At 43.1% G+C, this 16283-nt stretch overlaps 1 protein-coding gene across 4 annotated transcripts; it reads left to right on the plus strand.

Moving 5' to 3' along the window:
* Positions 1–472: 472 nt before the first annotated feature.
* Positions 473–11073, plus strand: PRXL2A (peroxiredoxin like 2A). 4 transcript variants are annotated; one of them, XM_048311814.1, is made up of 6 exons: positions 473–579; positions 6930–7109; positions 7474–7565; positions 9416–9556; positions 10308–10472; positions 10592–11073. In XM_048311814.1, exons 2-6 carry the CDS (start codon positions 6932–6934, stop codon positions 10688–10690), a joined length of 675 nt encoding a protein of 224 aa, XP_048167771.1. In that variant the 5' UTR covers positions 473–579; positions 6930–6931; the 3' UTR covers positions 10691–11073. The 4 variants fall into 4 exon arrangements, with proteins under 4 accessions (XP_048167771.1, XP_048167772.1, XP_048167770.1 ...); XM_048311815.1 differs by lacking the exon at positions 473–579 and adding an exon at positions 1186–1390; XM_048311813.1 differs by lacking the exon at positions 473–579 and adding an exon at positions 1187–1459.
* The last annotated feature ends 5210 nt before the right edge of the window (positions 11074–16283 follow it).

Here is a 16283-nt window from a genome sequence, read left to right on the forward strand (position 1 = left end):
TTTTTTTTTTTTTTTTTTTTTTTTTTGGTTGTTTTTTTGGGATTTTAGGTGCCAGGTTAACAGGAGTCCTCAGGAAATAGTCCCAAGGTAGTGAAGATGAGTCCTCTGAGTCTGTGGTTGGAGTGGTGCCTAATGACCACAAGCATCTGAAAAGCGTGTTTGTTAAAGGATGTTGTGACATGCTTTTGGCTGGCTTATCTGAGCAAGTATATTCTTGAATGCAATATATATGCAAACATTTTAAGTGCCCCGTTAATCAGATTACTTGAATGATAAGCTCACTACATTCTTGGACTCAGGTCGTTATGGGTTGGGTGCTTTTTTTTGTCTTGCATATTTAAGCACTGTATCCCATAATGTATTTCGTTTCTTTCTTTGCTTAGCCAGAAGCTACAGTAGCCCCGGAGAGGAGACAGTGGGTTCCGAGAGAGAACAGAAGGCTAACGGCGGGGATAATCCCGCTGGCCGCCCCGGCGCAGAGCCGCGGGGCCGAAGGGCACCGAGCGCTGCCGGCAGCGGTGCGTGCGCGGAGAGCGCCGGGGGCGGTGCCGGCGGCCGCGGGCCGGGAGCGGCGGCGCTGTGAGTGCGGGGCCGGGGGGTCGCGGTGCGAGTGCGGGGCAGTGACGGTGCGAGTGCGGGGCCGCGCTGTGAGTGCGGGGCCGTGACGGTGCGAGTGCGGGGCCGCGCTGTGGGTGCGAGTGCGGGGCCGTGACGGTGCGAGTGCGGGGCCACGCTGTGAGTGCGAGTGCGGGGCAGTGATGGTGCGAGTGCGGGGCCGCGCTGTGGGTGCGAGTGCGGGGCAGTGATGGTGCGAGTGCGGGGCCGCGCTGTGGGTGCGAGTGCGGGGCCGTTACGGTGCGAGTGCGGGGCCGTGACGGTGCGAGTGCGGGGCCGCGCTGTGAGTGCGGGGCAGTGACGGTGCGAGTGCGGGGCCGCGCTGTGAGTGCGAGTGCGGGGCAGTGATGGTGCGAGTGCGGGGCCGCGCTGTGAGTGCGGGGCCGCGCTGTGAGTGCGAGTGCGGGGCAGTGACGGTGCGAGTGCGGGGCCGCGCTGTGAGTGCGGGGCCGCGCTGTGAGTGCGGGGCCGCGCTGTGAGTGCGAGCGTGCGGCCGCGGGTGCGTGCGGTGCGTCGGGGGTGGGCGGGGCGGCGCTGTGAGCGCGGGGCCGCGGCGTGGGCGCCCGGTGGGCCCACGGGATCGCTTTGTGCCGCCCCGGGCCGAGCTGTCCCCGCGGGGGTGCTGTTTCCCTCCCCGCTGGTCCCCGGGTCGCAGCCGCAGTGCGGCGGCGGGGAGGAGGCGGCGGTGATCGCCGGCTGCTGATCACCGAGGGGCGGCCGGGGACCCCCGCGACTCTCGCCATCGGAGCTCTGCTGCCCACCCCGAGCTGTCGAGGTTTGAAATCCTGCTTATGTCTGCCCTCGTGGTTTAACGTTTTGAGAGATCCCTGCAAACTTATCCTGTGTAAGTAGGCACAGCAAGATCCGTGAAGGACGAGGAGACTCCGTGCTTCGTTTCTCATTTCATTCCTGATGCGCTGGTTGGGTCCTGGGTGCAATGGCACAGCTCAGGAAATCCACCTTTGAGCTGCTCGAAGGACCAGCTTGGAGCCCTCCCAGCCTTTTCTTTTACGACCACAGGGACACTGTTCCCATCAGACCTGGTGCATAGCAGGCGATAAAAGGGGAAGCAAGGTTGTGGGGAAATGGTTCTGCACTGGCTGGGTGTATGGCGATGTGTTACAGCCTCGTTTATGCATAGAGCCCCCCTGCCCTATGGGGTGGAGTTGAAACGTGTCCATTTTCTTGTGTCTTTGATTTTAATAACAATTTTGCTGTTATTAATTTTATAGTGTGAGAACTGTGAAAGTTAGAATATAAGCAAGGCCTAAAACCCCAAAAAGGTGGGAAAATCTTCATTTAAGGTTGAATCTGCAGGACTTAGAATTCTTGGATCTGCTGGGTGGGAACAGGAGGGATCACTTGCTGCCTAGCACCTTCTGTGCTTTCAGTGAATGCTGATTTTTATTCTTAGCGGGTCTGTTGGTATTCCCTTTCCTCCCCCACCTCTGCAGACTGACACAGGGTGCAGCTTTCCTGCTCTGGATCACTAGCAGACCAAGCCATGAGTTCATCCTGTATTATCTTCAGATAGGTACCTTTTGCAGTTCTGTGCTCCATGAAATATGTCCCATCTCCGTGGTATCCATTTGCTGACTGATCAGAGATCTGAATTTTTCCATATACAGTATCTAGCTGCCTGTTCCCTCTCAATACAAGAGAGCTGGAAGATTTCCAAAGTTGTGTGCCAGAGCCCTTTGCTCTTGCTTGCTCGAAAGAAAAGACTTGTTGAGATGTTGGGTTTCTTCAAAACAGTCTGAAAATGGGAGCGATTATTTGGTCTAACAACTAACTTCCTTTCAAAGGAAGGAGTATGGTTTGTTTGCTTGACACAGCAACTTTCTCTACAGCTACAGCCAAGAGCACAGAATTCAGCAGTGAACCATGCACGGATTGGGAAGAAACCTAAAAAGATGATCATTATTCTTGACACAAGGAGTGGTTTGTTAGGTCTTTACAATGGCAAAAAGAAAGGAAAAAAATCCCTTGTGTTGTGAAAATTACATTCATGCCACCAGAAATGTTAGGAGGCTTCTCTGTGTTTTGATATTGGTATTTTACAGGCCAATTTAAGTTGGAAGAGACCTCCTAAGTTTCTCCAGTACTTAGCCCTGCTTCAAGCAGGGCTAAATTTGAAGGTCTGTCAGGATGCTGTATTTCGTAATCCTTAATGGTATTTAAAAGCTCATGAAATCTTGATGAGCATGTTACCAGGTTATTGTGAATTGTAAATTTTCTTTATAGGAGTTAGCTTACAAAGATATTTGTAATCATGACTCATTTGGGGGAGGGGGGGAGGGGGCAGAATGTCTCATAAAAAATCAGCTCAGCTTGTTTGGGATACACAAGTTCCGACAAAGCTCTGAAACATTTTTAGGCTTGATATGGAATGTCTTGGAGAAGCTGGAGTGGGAGAGAAAGGAAGAACAAGCAACGGTCAAAGCTGCTTTAGGCTAGAGAGTATTTGCTAGTGCAGTCCCAATTGTAAGACAGTTTTCTTTTTAGGAAAAGTATGTAAGTAAATCTGTTTGCTTCTCTGAGTCTTATTGACATCTTGAAAACAGAGGCTTTTTTTTTTTTTTTTTTTTTTGGACACAGCTGGAATGGGTCCTGTTTATGCTGTTAAAATAAATGTTTAAGGATAGCTGTCCTCTGAATGACAATTTTTTTATGGTTGTGGGTGGGAGGGAAATGAGACATCTGGAAAACCATGTCTTGACAAAAGTGAAGACCCATCCACTGGCACTTAAAACAGGATTAAGATTAATCTTGTTTAAATTCTGGTTAACTGAGTACTGACAGGCCATAAAATAACTCACTGCTATTTTGTAGATCTCTTGTGGTCACCACAAAAACAGACACACAAAAAGATGTTTTTCCTTTTTTTTTCTTTGGCCTCTGCTGTTTAAAGAGGAGTGTTCATTCTTTTCTGGAAGTTTTAGCAGACTTGAGAGATTGAAGATCTGATAGTCCCAGAGAAAATGATGCTTTTTAGCAAATGGATGTTGCCACTAGAGAAGGTAGCTGACCATAGAAACACTGGGTTAATTCACTAGTACAGCCTCTATACTAATTTTTTTTTCCTAATATTGTGTGTTGTGATGACTTTTTAATTGTTTCCAGGGTTGTTTGTATTGTTTTGGCATACAGTGCGCATGTGTGAAGGGGTTAGATGTAGAATAGGCTGAAACATAGGGAAAACGTTTCCTGTAAAAATGCCCAGTTCTACAGAAGAGCATGGCTTAGCCTGCAGGTCTTAAAGCTGTGTTCCCAGCTTCAGAAAAGCTTTCTGTAATTCCTATTCCCTGTACCTACCCACCCCATAAAAAGGGTAAACACGTGTTGACTTTAAAAAGAAAAAGGTTGAATGATTAAGATAGCTGCAAATGAACCTTGCCCTGGATTGGACAGCCGCTTGGTTTTATCACCTCAGGGTGGCTGGGCGGGGATTGGCAGAGGCAGGAGAGCCCGGTCCTGCAGAGTCAGAGGCTCCCGAGCTGGACTCCTCCCCAGCCCTGCCCCTCGCACCCGTGCAGTGCAGTTTGGCTCCTCTCCTGCCTGCCCACGCCTGCAGGAGCTGCTGGTGGCCGAAGCTCATGCAGCCTGCATGGGTTCTGGTGAGTGCTGCACCCCTGCTAAAGGCTTGCGGGATGCTGTCCTGTCTCTTCTCAGGGATTATGGTTTATGGGATGCTTTCTTGTGTCTTCGTATTGCTGATCGGTGTTTAAAAACTTGATCACAAGGCAGTTGTGTTTGTATTTTAAGGTGGGGGGGAGGGTTGTGAAGTCCTTTTGAGCTTCAGATTTCCTTAATAAACAGCAGCTAACCAGAAGTGAAGCTGCTAGTTGCAAATGCTCAGCTGTTTTCCAGTCAGTCTCGCCACTTGGGGTACAATGACATGATGTGTCAGGGCTCAGCTTGTCTTGTTAGCAAATGTTTTAATAATCCTGCCTGCTGCTTCCCATGCATATTTTTCAAAGTGGCTCATTATGGTGTTTGCTTAGCGGGGGAGGAATTTAGGTATCACCCTGCAGAGCTGCATTTTCCTTTCGCCTATTTATAGAAATAGCAAAAATTTCACATATTTGAATAGGGGTATTTTTTTGTAACTGTGTGGAGACCGAAGAGTCCAAGTAAACTGAAGAAGTGTGTTGATTAAGCTTCATGATCTCCTGGATCAGTGACCACTAATTTGAAGCTTCTTTTGAGATGCAATTTATGCTAATAAAAATAAAAAGCTATGTGAGAACTACTCATTAATCACTTGCCACAAACTTTGCAACATTTTTGTGCACAAATGATGTGCATAAAGGAGTAATACTTGGGTCCTTCACCCCCCTGTAACGATGAGTTAAGAAGAAAACACTTCTTGACCTGACGAGATTGAAATCGAAAGAATAGTCGAGTAATTGGACTCTGGGAGGGGGAGCAGGGCTATAGCCTTTTGGGTATGCCACAGAGATTTTCAGTCTTAAGGATATTGCTGCATTACATACATTTTGAGTTACATTTGCATCATTCCAAAGGCTGGGGTCAGGATGGTCTCTGATAGGTGTCAGAGGCAGATACAAAAAAAATGTCATTACAACGTGACTTCATGTTTGAAAGAAGTATGTAAAGAAAGCTGATATGGTCAAGGACGTTTTCACTTGGTTAGAAATAAGTGGTGAAATAGGGTAGGATCTGTTCTCTTGTCTGCATGATGTTTGTGTAAACTGGCCTTGTTTCTTGCTTGGGATCATGGATTACTTACGTTTCTAGATGCCATGATACTTCCTTCCTTGAAACCAAGTATGCTGTTAAAAGAACAATGTGATCTTTTTTTTTTTTTTTGTTTCCCAACGTTTTATTTGTTTATCGGCAGAATTCTGGAGCTGGGCTTAAGGATAGAAAGGGGTTCTCTCAAACAGAATTCTGGGCACAAAAGCGAGGAGCTACTCCTAATTGTTTCTGAATTCTGGCAACAGCTGTGGGGATAAAAATCATCTGTATGTGTCTGGGTTATTGCCAGTCACAGTTCAAAAGTGTAATATTTTATTACATTTATTAGGGTGGGGATATCACCCATACAAAAGTATATATAGACAGCAATATTCACCAAAATATTCTATCAGGAAATAGGGGTTTTGTGGGGGGGAAAAAAAAAAAAAAAAAAAAAAAATTCCATTCTCCATAATGTGTAATGCTACAGTTGTGTGAGTGCAAATCTACAGCCCTTGTGATGCAAGTGACTTCTTATACTGCCAAAACTCCAGTGATTCTTGTACCAGTTATTACTCAGAGCTGGATGTTGAACTTTGTCCATGAGGCAGGGCTAAGTGTGATTTCCAGCATCCTCAGTAACTGATGCTGCCTCACTGGAGGGTGCCTGTCAGCCCTTTCCAGGCTTGTGAAACACTTGCAAGGGTCAGGATTGGGCTGTGGGGGGTTTGTGGATGGAAGGTGGTGAAACAAAATTGCCAGCTAACTCGAGCCACCGGTAACCACAAGCAGGGTTTGTACTTTCACACTGGAGTATTTGTATGTAATGGTTCCCATTGCAATGCTATCAGTTCTCAGTGGTGGGTGTGAGTTTAGGCTGTTTGTTCCTGCTGTCCTTTCTGCTTTAGCAAGAGTGGCAGTGAGTTAGCATAGGGAACGAAGGTGCTGTCCCAGGCATGTTTGTAATGTTGGATCACTGGGTAATAAAATGGTTGCAAGTCTACATTTTTCTGTCTGCAAGCATGAGCTCTAAGTTTGGCTTGGTGCCTGCTTTGGTTCTCAGTGGGGAACTGTAAGGAATGTGAAAGGTTACCAGTTATGATGAACCAGATATAGCAGGATTAGATTTCTTTTTTTCCCAAGCCTTCTGTAGTATATTTGTGAAGTTCACTGTTTAATATAGATTAGTGTGTGTAAAACATTTAATTTACAAATGCTTCTTTTTTTGAAAGAAACTGCTGTCTTCCTGTAATAACTTAGGTTACTGTCTAATATACAGGTCATATTGTTAGAGCCTCTTTATTACACACATGCACTTCGATCATCTTTCTCCTCATTGCATTCAAGCCCTTTAATAATTAAAGTTTTTGTCAGCCTGGTAGCAGGGAAGGATAAGAACATCTTGTTAATATCTAGTTTTGATGTGGGTCAGGCACAGAACTGGAATGTAATCTCTATCTTTTAAAACCCATTTCAGTACATTAATGAATATACAAATCATCTCCATTAAACCAAAACTACCTGCATGAGCTTTTAGTTGTTTTAATCCAATTCATGCTCCTCTGGCATCATTGACATCCAGTGTCAGAACTGTTCTTTCTTTCTCATTCCAGAAATGTCCTTCCTGCCTGACTTGGGGACCTTCACCATGGGCATCTGGTCTATTGGCCTTGGAGCCATTGGTGCAGCTGTGACGGGGATCGTCCTTGCTAACACTGACTTATTTTTGTCCAAGCCGGAAAAGGCTACATTGGAGTTTTTAGAGGAGATAGAGCTGAAAACTTTGGGTTCAGGTAAGATTCTGGCTATTTCAGACCATATTCTTCAATAATTGGATTTTTATAAAAACCTTTCTAAGGCCAGGTTTGGAAGCAGTTTTCTTAGTCTTTCCTAGTTATGACATGTAGTTGATATCCAATATTTCTGGCGAAGGAAAAGCAACCAAAACTGTTATTTCTGGATGAAACAAGATACCCTTCTAAAAACCAATAATGCAAGAATATCCTCCTATACATATAGATTTTATTTCTTCTCCTGTTAGAACTATATTTGAATGTGGAATTCTCTGCAGTGCTTTGTATTGGTCCATAAAGTATTAATCATTATAAACAAGAATGGCTGATATTGTTATTGATGTTGTTTCTCCTGTACAAACAGAACAAAGGACATTCAAAGCAGGTGAACTATGGAAGGAGAATGGTGCAGTGATCATGGCTGTACGAAGACCTGGATGATTTTTGTGCAGAGAGGTACTTGCTGGGCCTGGGAATTAATTAAGAAGAGTTGAGGTCTCCTTGCATAGATACTCTGTAAATAAAGGGAGGGGATGAATAGGACAGTCATCAAATACATCTAAAACATCTGAAAGTTTTTGTTTTCTTCTTCAAACTGATCACCAGCTACCAGCACACTTAGTTTCCTTTGCAGCTGGTTTGTGCGATCCAGGTCCTGAGCATTTTCCTTCTGAAGGTGATGGTTACATGATTTTTACATCTGCCAGGGACCTAGCCCATGGTAATTATAAAAGGGAGATTGCACAAAATCCGGTTGGTAATGAGTCTTATGAGCTAGTTATACATATAGAGTCCAGAATAAATCTCTGTGAGCCAGATAGTCTCTGGTCAAATATAGCTCAAGATTGGATTGGCAGAAAGCCACCAGATAAAGCTCATCTGCAAAAAAAAGAGCTGTGCCTAGAGGGAGTCCCTCTCTGTTCTGGGTGCTAAATGTGAGGCAGGAAGGTACAGACTCTGAAGATATGGAGTTACTGTCATAACAAGGTGGGTTGGAAAACAGATTTTGATCCTTAAGTTGACATTAGGCTCCTTGGGTGGAGCTTCTTGGAAGGAGACACCTAAAACACAATTTGAATGTAGTGAGTGCTTGGGAACAGCCAGAGCTTGCATCTTGGACATTATGTTTCTCATAGCTATAGGGAAAAATAGTTATTATGTTGTTACTCACTACTCTATAACACGGAGTAATTAATATGGTAACCACTTCATTATGGCATCTGCTCCCATCAATAGTAATTGCTTAAGTACGTGTAGAATTCATGGAAGGTTAAAGTGCTTTTCTCTCTGAACAGGTGTAGCGTGGGCAGGAGGAGAATGCACGTACATGCCTGATTCTAACTTTCACACACAGTCAGTCAGGAATCCATGAGTGATTCTTTATTATTATTATTATTAATGAAAGTTTCAAATTTTCCTGTCTGTTCATCCCCATCTGTTTGCTACTTGGTACTCTGTAAATTCTAGATGTCCTGCAAGCCTTTCAGTTAAGGTATTTCAGTTAGGTGACTGAAAGTGATCATGTAAACTGTGTCCATGTTTTTAAAGTGTGGAGTTGGTTTTTTTTGGTGGGAATTTTGTCCAGTGAAAGGACCTTTCTCCATGGGAGATAGGAAATCTATTTTCAGTGCACACTCTGGTCTGTTCAAAACCTCAGGGATCTTTGTATAAACTATGGGAATTGGGATTTCTTCAGGAGAACAAAAAACCCAGCAGATGAGTGGCGACACCTTACACTTTTACTCACCAGAAAAAGCAGTATTCCTTCTGGGATACTGAAAGTCTGTGAAGGAATTCATTGATTATTTTTACTGGGGCATTTAGGAAGGAGAGTGTACCTTCATTACTTGCTTTAAACCTGTATAGCCTGCTCCAGCACAGAGCCCTCAAAATACTTTGCAGAAGTACTGATAATGATGGATGTCAACTTGGAAAAAAGAATTGAAAATTCTGAAAAAGTTAAGTGATGTGCAGGCATTATATTTTTACCATTCTTAAATACTTTAGAAGATAATTGAAGCCCTATTACAGGCAGGGTATATCTACAGCTTTGAGTTAAAAAAAGATGTTTTCTTCAGGATTAATATTTTATTAAAGAATGTGCTTCCTCCATGCTTAACAAAGAAAATTGTAGTAAATCTGATGAAGAGCTGCCTAGGAGTACAGCTAGCTTAAATGTTACAGGTCTGTTTCTGGTTTGTGCCTCAAGCTAGAACTTACGTGTTTCTGATGGTCTTGAAATTCAAGGTGAACCTTTCCAACCTCCATTTATTGACTGAAATGTTTGGGTTTTTTCCTTTGCTTAGGAGGCTTCTGAGCTCTCCTCTCTGAAACCCCAGCTGTCCAAGCTGGGTGTCCCTCTCTATGCTGTTGTGAAAGAGAAGATAGGGACTGAAGTGGAGGATTTTCAGCATTATTTCAAAGGAGAAATCTTTCTGGATGAAAAGGTATAGCGAAGTCAGTGTTCTCCTTTTGTTTAAAAACAAACCTAAGAATGCCTTCTTTGAAGAGCTTGTATAAATAAGTAGAATGTAGTCTGAATGAAAAAGGATTTAGTAGCACTGTAGTTTAAGAAGTTAATTGGTTTTGTTTTTCTATATTTATACATTCTGCTGAGCTTACAAACTGCGGTGTAGCTATGCACTGATAACGTGCTGTTGCAAGATTATTCCTCCCCTTTAACAGATAAACAATATGGCCTGTTAATATTTATTCCTTTCTTCCACTGGCCGTGTGACTTGCTGATGTTTACAATGTGTGAATCAAGGTTTGAAGGTGACACAATTTATGGTGTACAGGCCAGATTGCAGTGATATGGCTTGTCCCAGTACACTGGCACGTGCTGGATTGCCAATCTCATGTCATACAGAACCACAGCCCTGCTTTCTCCTTACACCAGGAGATACATTTAAAAATCATTTGTCTGCTGAAAAAAAAAGAATATATAATACTAAAAATCAGCTAGATGATCCCTTTATTTTCTCTGTCCCCCCTGCCTGTTTGAAAGAATCAGGCTGAATTAAAAAAAAACCAACAACCAACCGAACAAAACACATGTTTATCCCAAAGCACCACTGTTGTCAGCAATAGGAATGTTGGTGTACATGGGGCTTAAATACTTGTGGATGAGCTTAAAATCCACATGAATGAGAAGTCTTTTTTACTTTTTTTGCTGATGTATTTTCTGTTTCCCTGCAGAAAGGCTTTTACGGTCCACGCAGACGAAAAATGATGTTGTCAGGCTTTTTCCGCTTGGGAGTTTGGCAAAATTTCTTCCGTGCATGGAGAAGTGGATATAGTGGAAATCTGGAAGGAGAAGGATTCACCCTGGGAGGTGTATATGTGATTGGGGCAGGAAGACAGGTACTGCAGGCCACCTAGGAGGCTTTTATGTCTTGTATAAGACAAGAAGTTGTTTCCTGGAAACAGTGGATCTCTTGTAGGGAGATGTATCTGAATTTCTCTCTTGTGTCTTTGACTAGGGTGTTTTACTGGAGCATCGTGAGAAAGAATTTGGAGACAAAGTCAGCCTTCCATCTGTCCTTGAAGCTGCTGAGAAGATAAAACCACAAGCTTCATAAGTGGAAAAACAGCTGCACATGTTTCTGATTAGAGCTTGAAATGTAGAATGCATCCATGTCTTGAATGTGCAGTGTCATTGCTTAACTATTTAGGGATCAATGCACAGGAAAGGTTCTCTATGCAAACATAGAAAAAGATGAAAATCCTCTTGGATTGTTTTTTGTTCCTTTGCAGCCTTCCAGGTTGTCAGGATTTTGACTGGTCCTTTGTATCTGACTGTATTAATGAAAGGCTGGGTCTAAAATCTGACCTAGCCTAGATGTTTTCAGTGAGAGACAGTCAGTTGAAAACCTGTCTACCTAGGGAAACAAAACTCTGCTAAGGCTGGAATAATGGAGTACTAGCTGAGGGGAAGAGATAATAAAACTTCATGTAAATGAAATGCCTTTGGTTTTTGCTTTTTCATTACCATGTAAACACATCTGTGTTTCTAGAGGACTACATCCTGTCAGTCTAATTCTGAGATTTTGCATTCAAGACATGGCACTATGTCTGCACAGTGAGTTTCTTGTTAGTTAACTGCTGGCTGTAGATCTTCTAGCTCCATGTGATTCCCTGCAAGGAGGATAATTGTGGCACGAGGACAGGTTCCATTTTGTGTTTAAGATTCTCTTAAAAAAATTACATCATTATGAATTAAATCCTGACCTTTTTTTCTTAGTATTTATGTCCAGGTAAAACTGATTTTAACCAAAAATATTTATATGCTCTTCAGAGTCTGTTCTTCACAGTTCCCAGAAACAACACTACCAGTGAGGATTTTGAGTGATTCATATGTTTCATTTGGAAACTAAACAGAAATTGGACTCGTGTGCTACTATCAGCTGAAATTTGTGTTTGACTGTTTGGGGGGATGAAGTAACAGGATTTGGAGAGTACAGCAGCAAGGTCTATAGCAAATTGACTCTGTGATATGGACTTCCTCTATAAAGGCCCTCCTTGGAGCCATGGACAGGTGCAGAGCACCTGTATTGTCTCTGTCCATGTTCAGAGCTGCCCACGTCACCATGCCCATAAATGCTCTTGGATTCTCAAAGACATAAAATGCCTGGCTGGAGATGGGCTCTTTGGAGCCAGGCTGTTCCATGAAATAAAGAAATGTGCCTGAGGGATTCTTTTCCTGGGTTTAACTGCTGAAAGGCAGTACTGGTATTGTGTGCTGACACAAGGCCCCTAAAAAGTTCAAAGCATCGTGTAAGTGTCCACTTGTCTGCAGTAGGTGTATGGACACTTGGAAGTGCAAGTGGTGGGAAAGACGAGAGATGCCAAAAGAAAGGGGTGTGAGCTACGGTTCCTTACAGTTGCAAGAGGCTGTGAACAACAAAGATCTTACAGCAGGAGTATTCTGGATCATGGCTTCTGCAGAGTTCTGAATTTTCTTTCTCATGGGAACTAGAAAGCTTTGCCATTTGCAGAGAATGGATCTTGCACAAAGACCAGCAAAGGAGGTACTGATCTTAGACCTGCATTTCAGGCCTTGTCCCGAGGACTGTTTATGCATATCACATAAACATGAAATGTGAAAGGCATAAACAGTCCTTGGAGAATGGGATGGAAGCCAGATAAATTCCAAGAAATTGAAGATAAAGTAAAGTGCCTGTAGAACCTGCTAAATCTGGAGAGCATTTCCTTACAGTTTTGTGTACTTGCAACTGAATTCCACCTACTCTGTCAGAGCTGGCTGCCCAGTCTGCAGAGAGCCCTAGATGGTGACAAGGATGCCATGGGGCTGCAGCCCTGCTCTTAGCCTACCCAAAGGGATTGGAAACAGAAGCAGGAAGCTGTGTTGTCCAGCATTTGGAATGTTTATTGGAAGTATAATGGCTGTCAAACATACAAATCACTAATGCTACAACGTGCTGAAGTGTTCCTGTAGGGTAAACACCTTTTTAGAAAGACCCATGAAGTTTTTGAATTTATTAAAGTACTCATGGAAACTGAAAGCTCTCTGCTTGGGCAGGTTCCCCAGAGGCATTTACACAATAACCACGTCAGAGGTCTTTTCCTGCTCTAAACAGCATTAGTTCCTGTAAACAGTTAGTGCATTTCTTGATTTGAGAGTTACATAAGCTTACCTGCATTTCAAAGTTTTAGAACTCTGTATTTCAGAAATGAAATCAAAATTTGGAGCCTTAGAAGGTAAAAATGACATTTGAAATTGTTCTGAAAAATTATCGATAAATCTGATTTTTTTTTTTCAAGCCAGCCTTGGGGTTAGTTGGAGTTAACTCGCCTGTTCTGAACTCCATGTTTACAAAATAAAAATGTGAAGGATAGAAAATAGGTGGTACCTAGCAGCTAGGAACAGTTAATAACCATTGGAAATGGGCTATAAGCCAAATAACTAAAATTACAGCAAAAATAGTAAAGGAGGAACAAATGAAATCTAAGTGAATTTCCAATACTGGAGACTGAATTTAGAATGTTCACTTAAAAAAAAATTACAGTTGTTTATTTTGTTGTGCTAACAGCTACCTCTGCTGGCCCAGTTCTTCGTATGCATTTAATGTTTTGATTTTTTTTCTTTTAACACGACATGTACCCAAAATCTAAATCACTTCTAGGCACATCAAATATCACATCATGCTTCAACACTCAGCTGGCTACTGGAAACTAATAATTGAAAGTTTGTTTGTTGTTCTGAGATGTGCATTTTGCACCCATGCAGTATGATACTATTTATTTTCACCTTTAGATGAAGATGGATCAGGTCAGTAGGAAAGTGCACAAAGTGCAAGGGTAGGGCTTGAGAAACAAAACTCTGCTATAGTAATTTCTCTTCAATCAACTTTTCCTTGTTTGCCAGCCCATTTATCTTTTTTCAGAACATAACCGGGGTTAATAAAAACATTTTAAAAATGAAAATGCCGTGAAGTCAATGATGTAGGTGTAATATCGGAAAGAGCTTTTTATTTGAACTTAAGGGATCACCAATTGTATTTTCTATGTGTAGTCTCCTTTTAGGGCCATTAGAAAGATGATCTGCTACAGAGGGTGTTCTTGGTTCTGCATTTTTGTTTCCCCATGCGGGTTCTCTGTTCCCACGGCTTTCAAATTGCCTGCTCTTGGTGCCATTTGCGAATATCCACAACGAGACGGGAATGCCAAGGGATCCCTGCCATTTTCTGATGCGTTTCCTGTGATGCACTGTGGTAGAAAAAAAAGAATGAGCAAGTTTCTCTCCGCACCGCTGGATGTCACTGCTACCCAGCCAAAATGCAGGTGAGCGGTAAACCCGAGGGGTTTTCTGCAGTAGAAGATTTGCTTAACAGGTTCCAGGAACAGACCACTGTAGGACCACTGAAGAAAGGTGTTGGAAAAGACATCTATCCCTGCGACCTTTTCACTTGTGTGGACGTTTTCCCTTCAAGGATAAGAAACTTGGAGGAAGAATATATTGTATTGAATGACAGTCTGCGGTATATAGATATTTCTAAGTACTAGTATTTGTAGCATTTCTAAGAGGGAATAAATTATTAACAGACTCACTACAATACTTAAAAACTTTACCTATTACGATTTTGGGGTACTAATTTCCGATCCTGCGGGGTGTGCGCGGCTGCCTTTGTTGCACACTGTCCGCAGGAGAGAGGTGCGACAGCCGCTGGTAACAGCAGGGGGAGGTGGGGAAACGCTGTGGGACGGAGGGAAAACTTAAATCACTGATTCAGCCTAATCACCTCGAATTTTAATCTGACCAGTTCCATCCTAATTTATTATTCTTCTCATCGATCTCGAACATGTTATAAAGGCTCTCCCTAAAATATTTCTGCTTTGTCTTTTAGATCCAGCTACTGATTTCTTTGTATTTAAAGTTGCTTAAGGTCTCTCAGTAGCTTCTGTGGGCTTTGGCTCCTTGCACACCCCTCTCTCTTAACCTCATAATTATCAAAACCACGTGACAATTCCAAGTGTAACTCTGATTTCCGGATGCCTTCCTCCATAAACAGACCTTTTTTTACACTCAAAAATGGTGTTTGGTGATAATGTTGAACACATATAGTGGTGAACAGCTCTGGTTGGGCCTTTTTCCGCCGGCTACTCCTCATGATGAATTCATTAATTGCAGAAAATATTGTGCAGTAGTCAGAGGAAAAGAGCATTGACAAACTATACATGAACATCAGCCTGCACATGTTCACTAAAAAATCAGATTTCCCATTTTCATTCCTGCAGGATTATTACACCTCTTACTGCTGAAGTGACTGTCTCTTAAAAGTGTTCCAATTTGCCCTAGCACTTAGTTAATGGTTTCTGTGATGGATGAGATTTTTACTCTAATTTTCTTGGCAACACAGTGAAGCACTGTGCAGAGATAATGTCAGAGGCAAATAAATGGGACACAGAGAGGCTGTTCAAACTAGCTCCATGCTAACAGTGAACACAGTCAATTCAACTACGCTGTGAACCGCTAACACTGACCATTTTACAAATGGTAAATTGCAAGAGAACCTTATTTTATCGACAAATGCCCTTCCCAATTCCACAGTCTTTACATCCTAAAGCTGCTGAATTTCCCTGAAATTTCCCATTTTCCCTGTTGAATCTTTGCAGTTGCTATTGCACCATCTTCCTATCTCTTACAGAATCAGCACACTAGAGCTTTCTGTCTTGGCTCTGGACTTTCTGAAGATGTGACTCAGTGCTCTGTGAGATTACTTCAGTACTTCCAAGATGGAGAAAGGATCTCTTCCAGTTCTTTTAACCATCTGATAATCCAGTGACCTTTCCAAGCTCCCCTTCCCCTCTTAGATCCTGCCTAAAATTCAGGTAGTTCTTCTAGCATCTTCTGTCAGCTTTAACACTCAGTTCAATTTTGCTTTGGTTTCTAAGAAGTCTTGAGCAAGCTTGGGGGAGGCTGGCAAATACTCCCCCTCCCTTAAAAAAAAAAACAAAAACAAAAAACTCAAAACAAACCCAACCCCCCATTTATTTAAATAACTGCATGTAGGAAATGAGAAGCAATCTTGATAATGTGACTGGTGAGTGGGTGACACGCTGGTGTGTATCTGCTTTCTCAGACATCAGAAGGGTGTGGGTGATGGGAACTGTGTATTTACTATTAATTCTAGCATGCTTTTGGTTGTCAGCTTTGATGAGTGGAGAATTAGCACACTAGAGAATTGCTAAGCTCACACCATTTGATTGCTCAACAGTTCCTTTCACTTCAGTGGGATTGCTGCTGTCTTTGTGAGCGGGCTTCATCCTGATCCAGGGGAAATAAGGATTTCCTGAAAGTCCAAGGGCTGGAGCAGGTGAAGAAAGTGTAGACAACATGAGGCAGCCTGTAAGAACACGTGTGGTGCTGCACTGCTTCCCTGGGCCTTGCCTTCCTGCACACAAAAGTATTTTCTCAGTCAGCGAGGCACTGAAGACTAATTAGTTTTGCTCTATATATGAGGAAGGGAATGAAGGTGACAGAAGTGTTTCCATGTGTCAAGAGAGATCACAAGGTATGGAAAGGGAACAGAAGGAGAGCGTGGAGGTTGGGAGCCAAGCTAGACGGCAGGGGAGCACTTCCCACCTGCCAGGCGGCGGCTGCCTCAGGTGGGAGCTATCACTTGCTAACTACATGGGTTTAAACAGCTCAGC

This window comes from Corvus hawaiiensis, chromosome 8, assembly GCF_020740725.1.
Source record: "Corvus hawaiiensis isolate bCorHaw1 chromosome 8, bCorHaw1.pri.cur, whole genome shotgun sequence".
In the NCBI taxonomy this organism is placed as follows: Eukaryota; Metazoa; Chordata; class Aves; order Passeriformes; family Corvidae; genus Corvus; species Corvus hawaiiensis.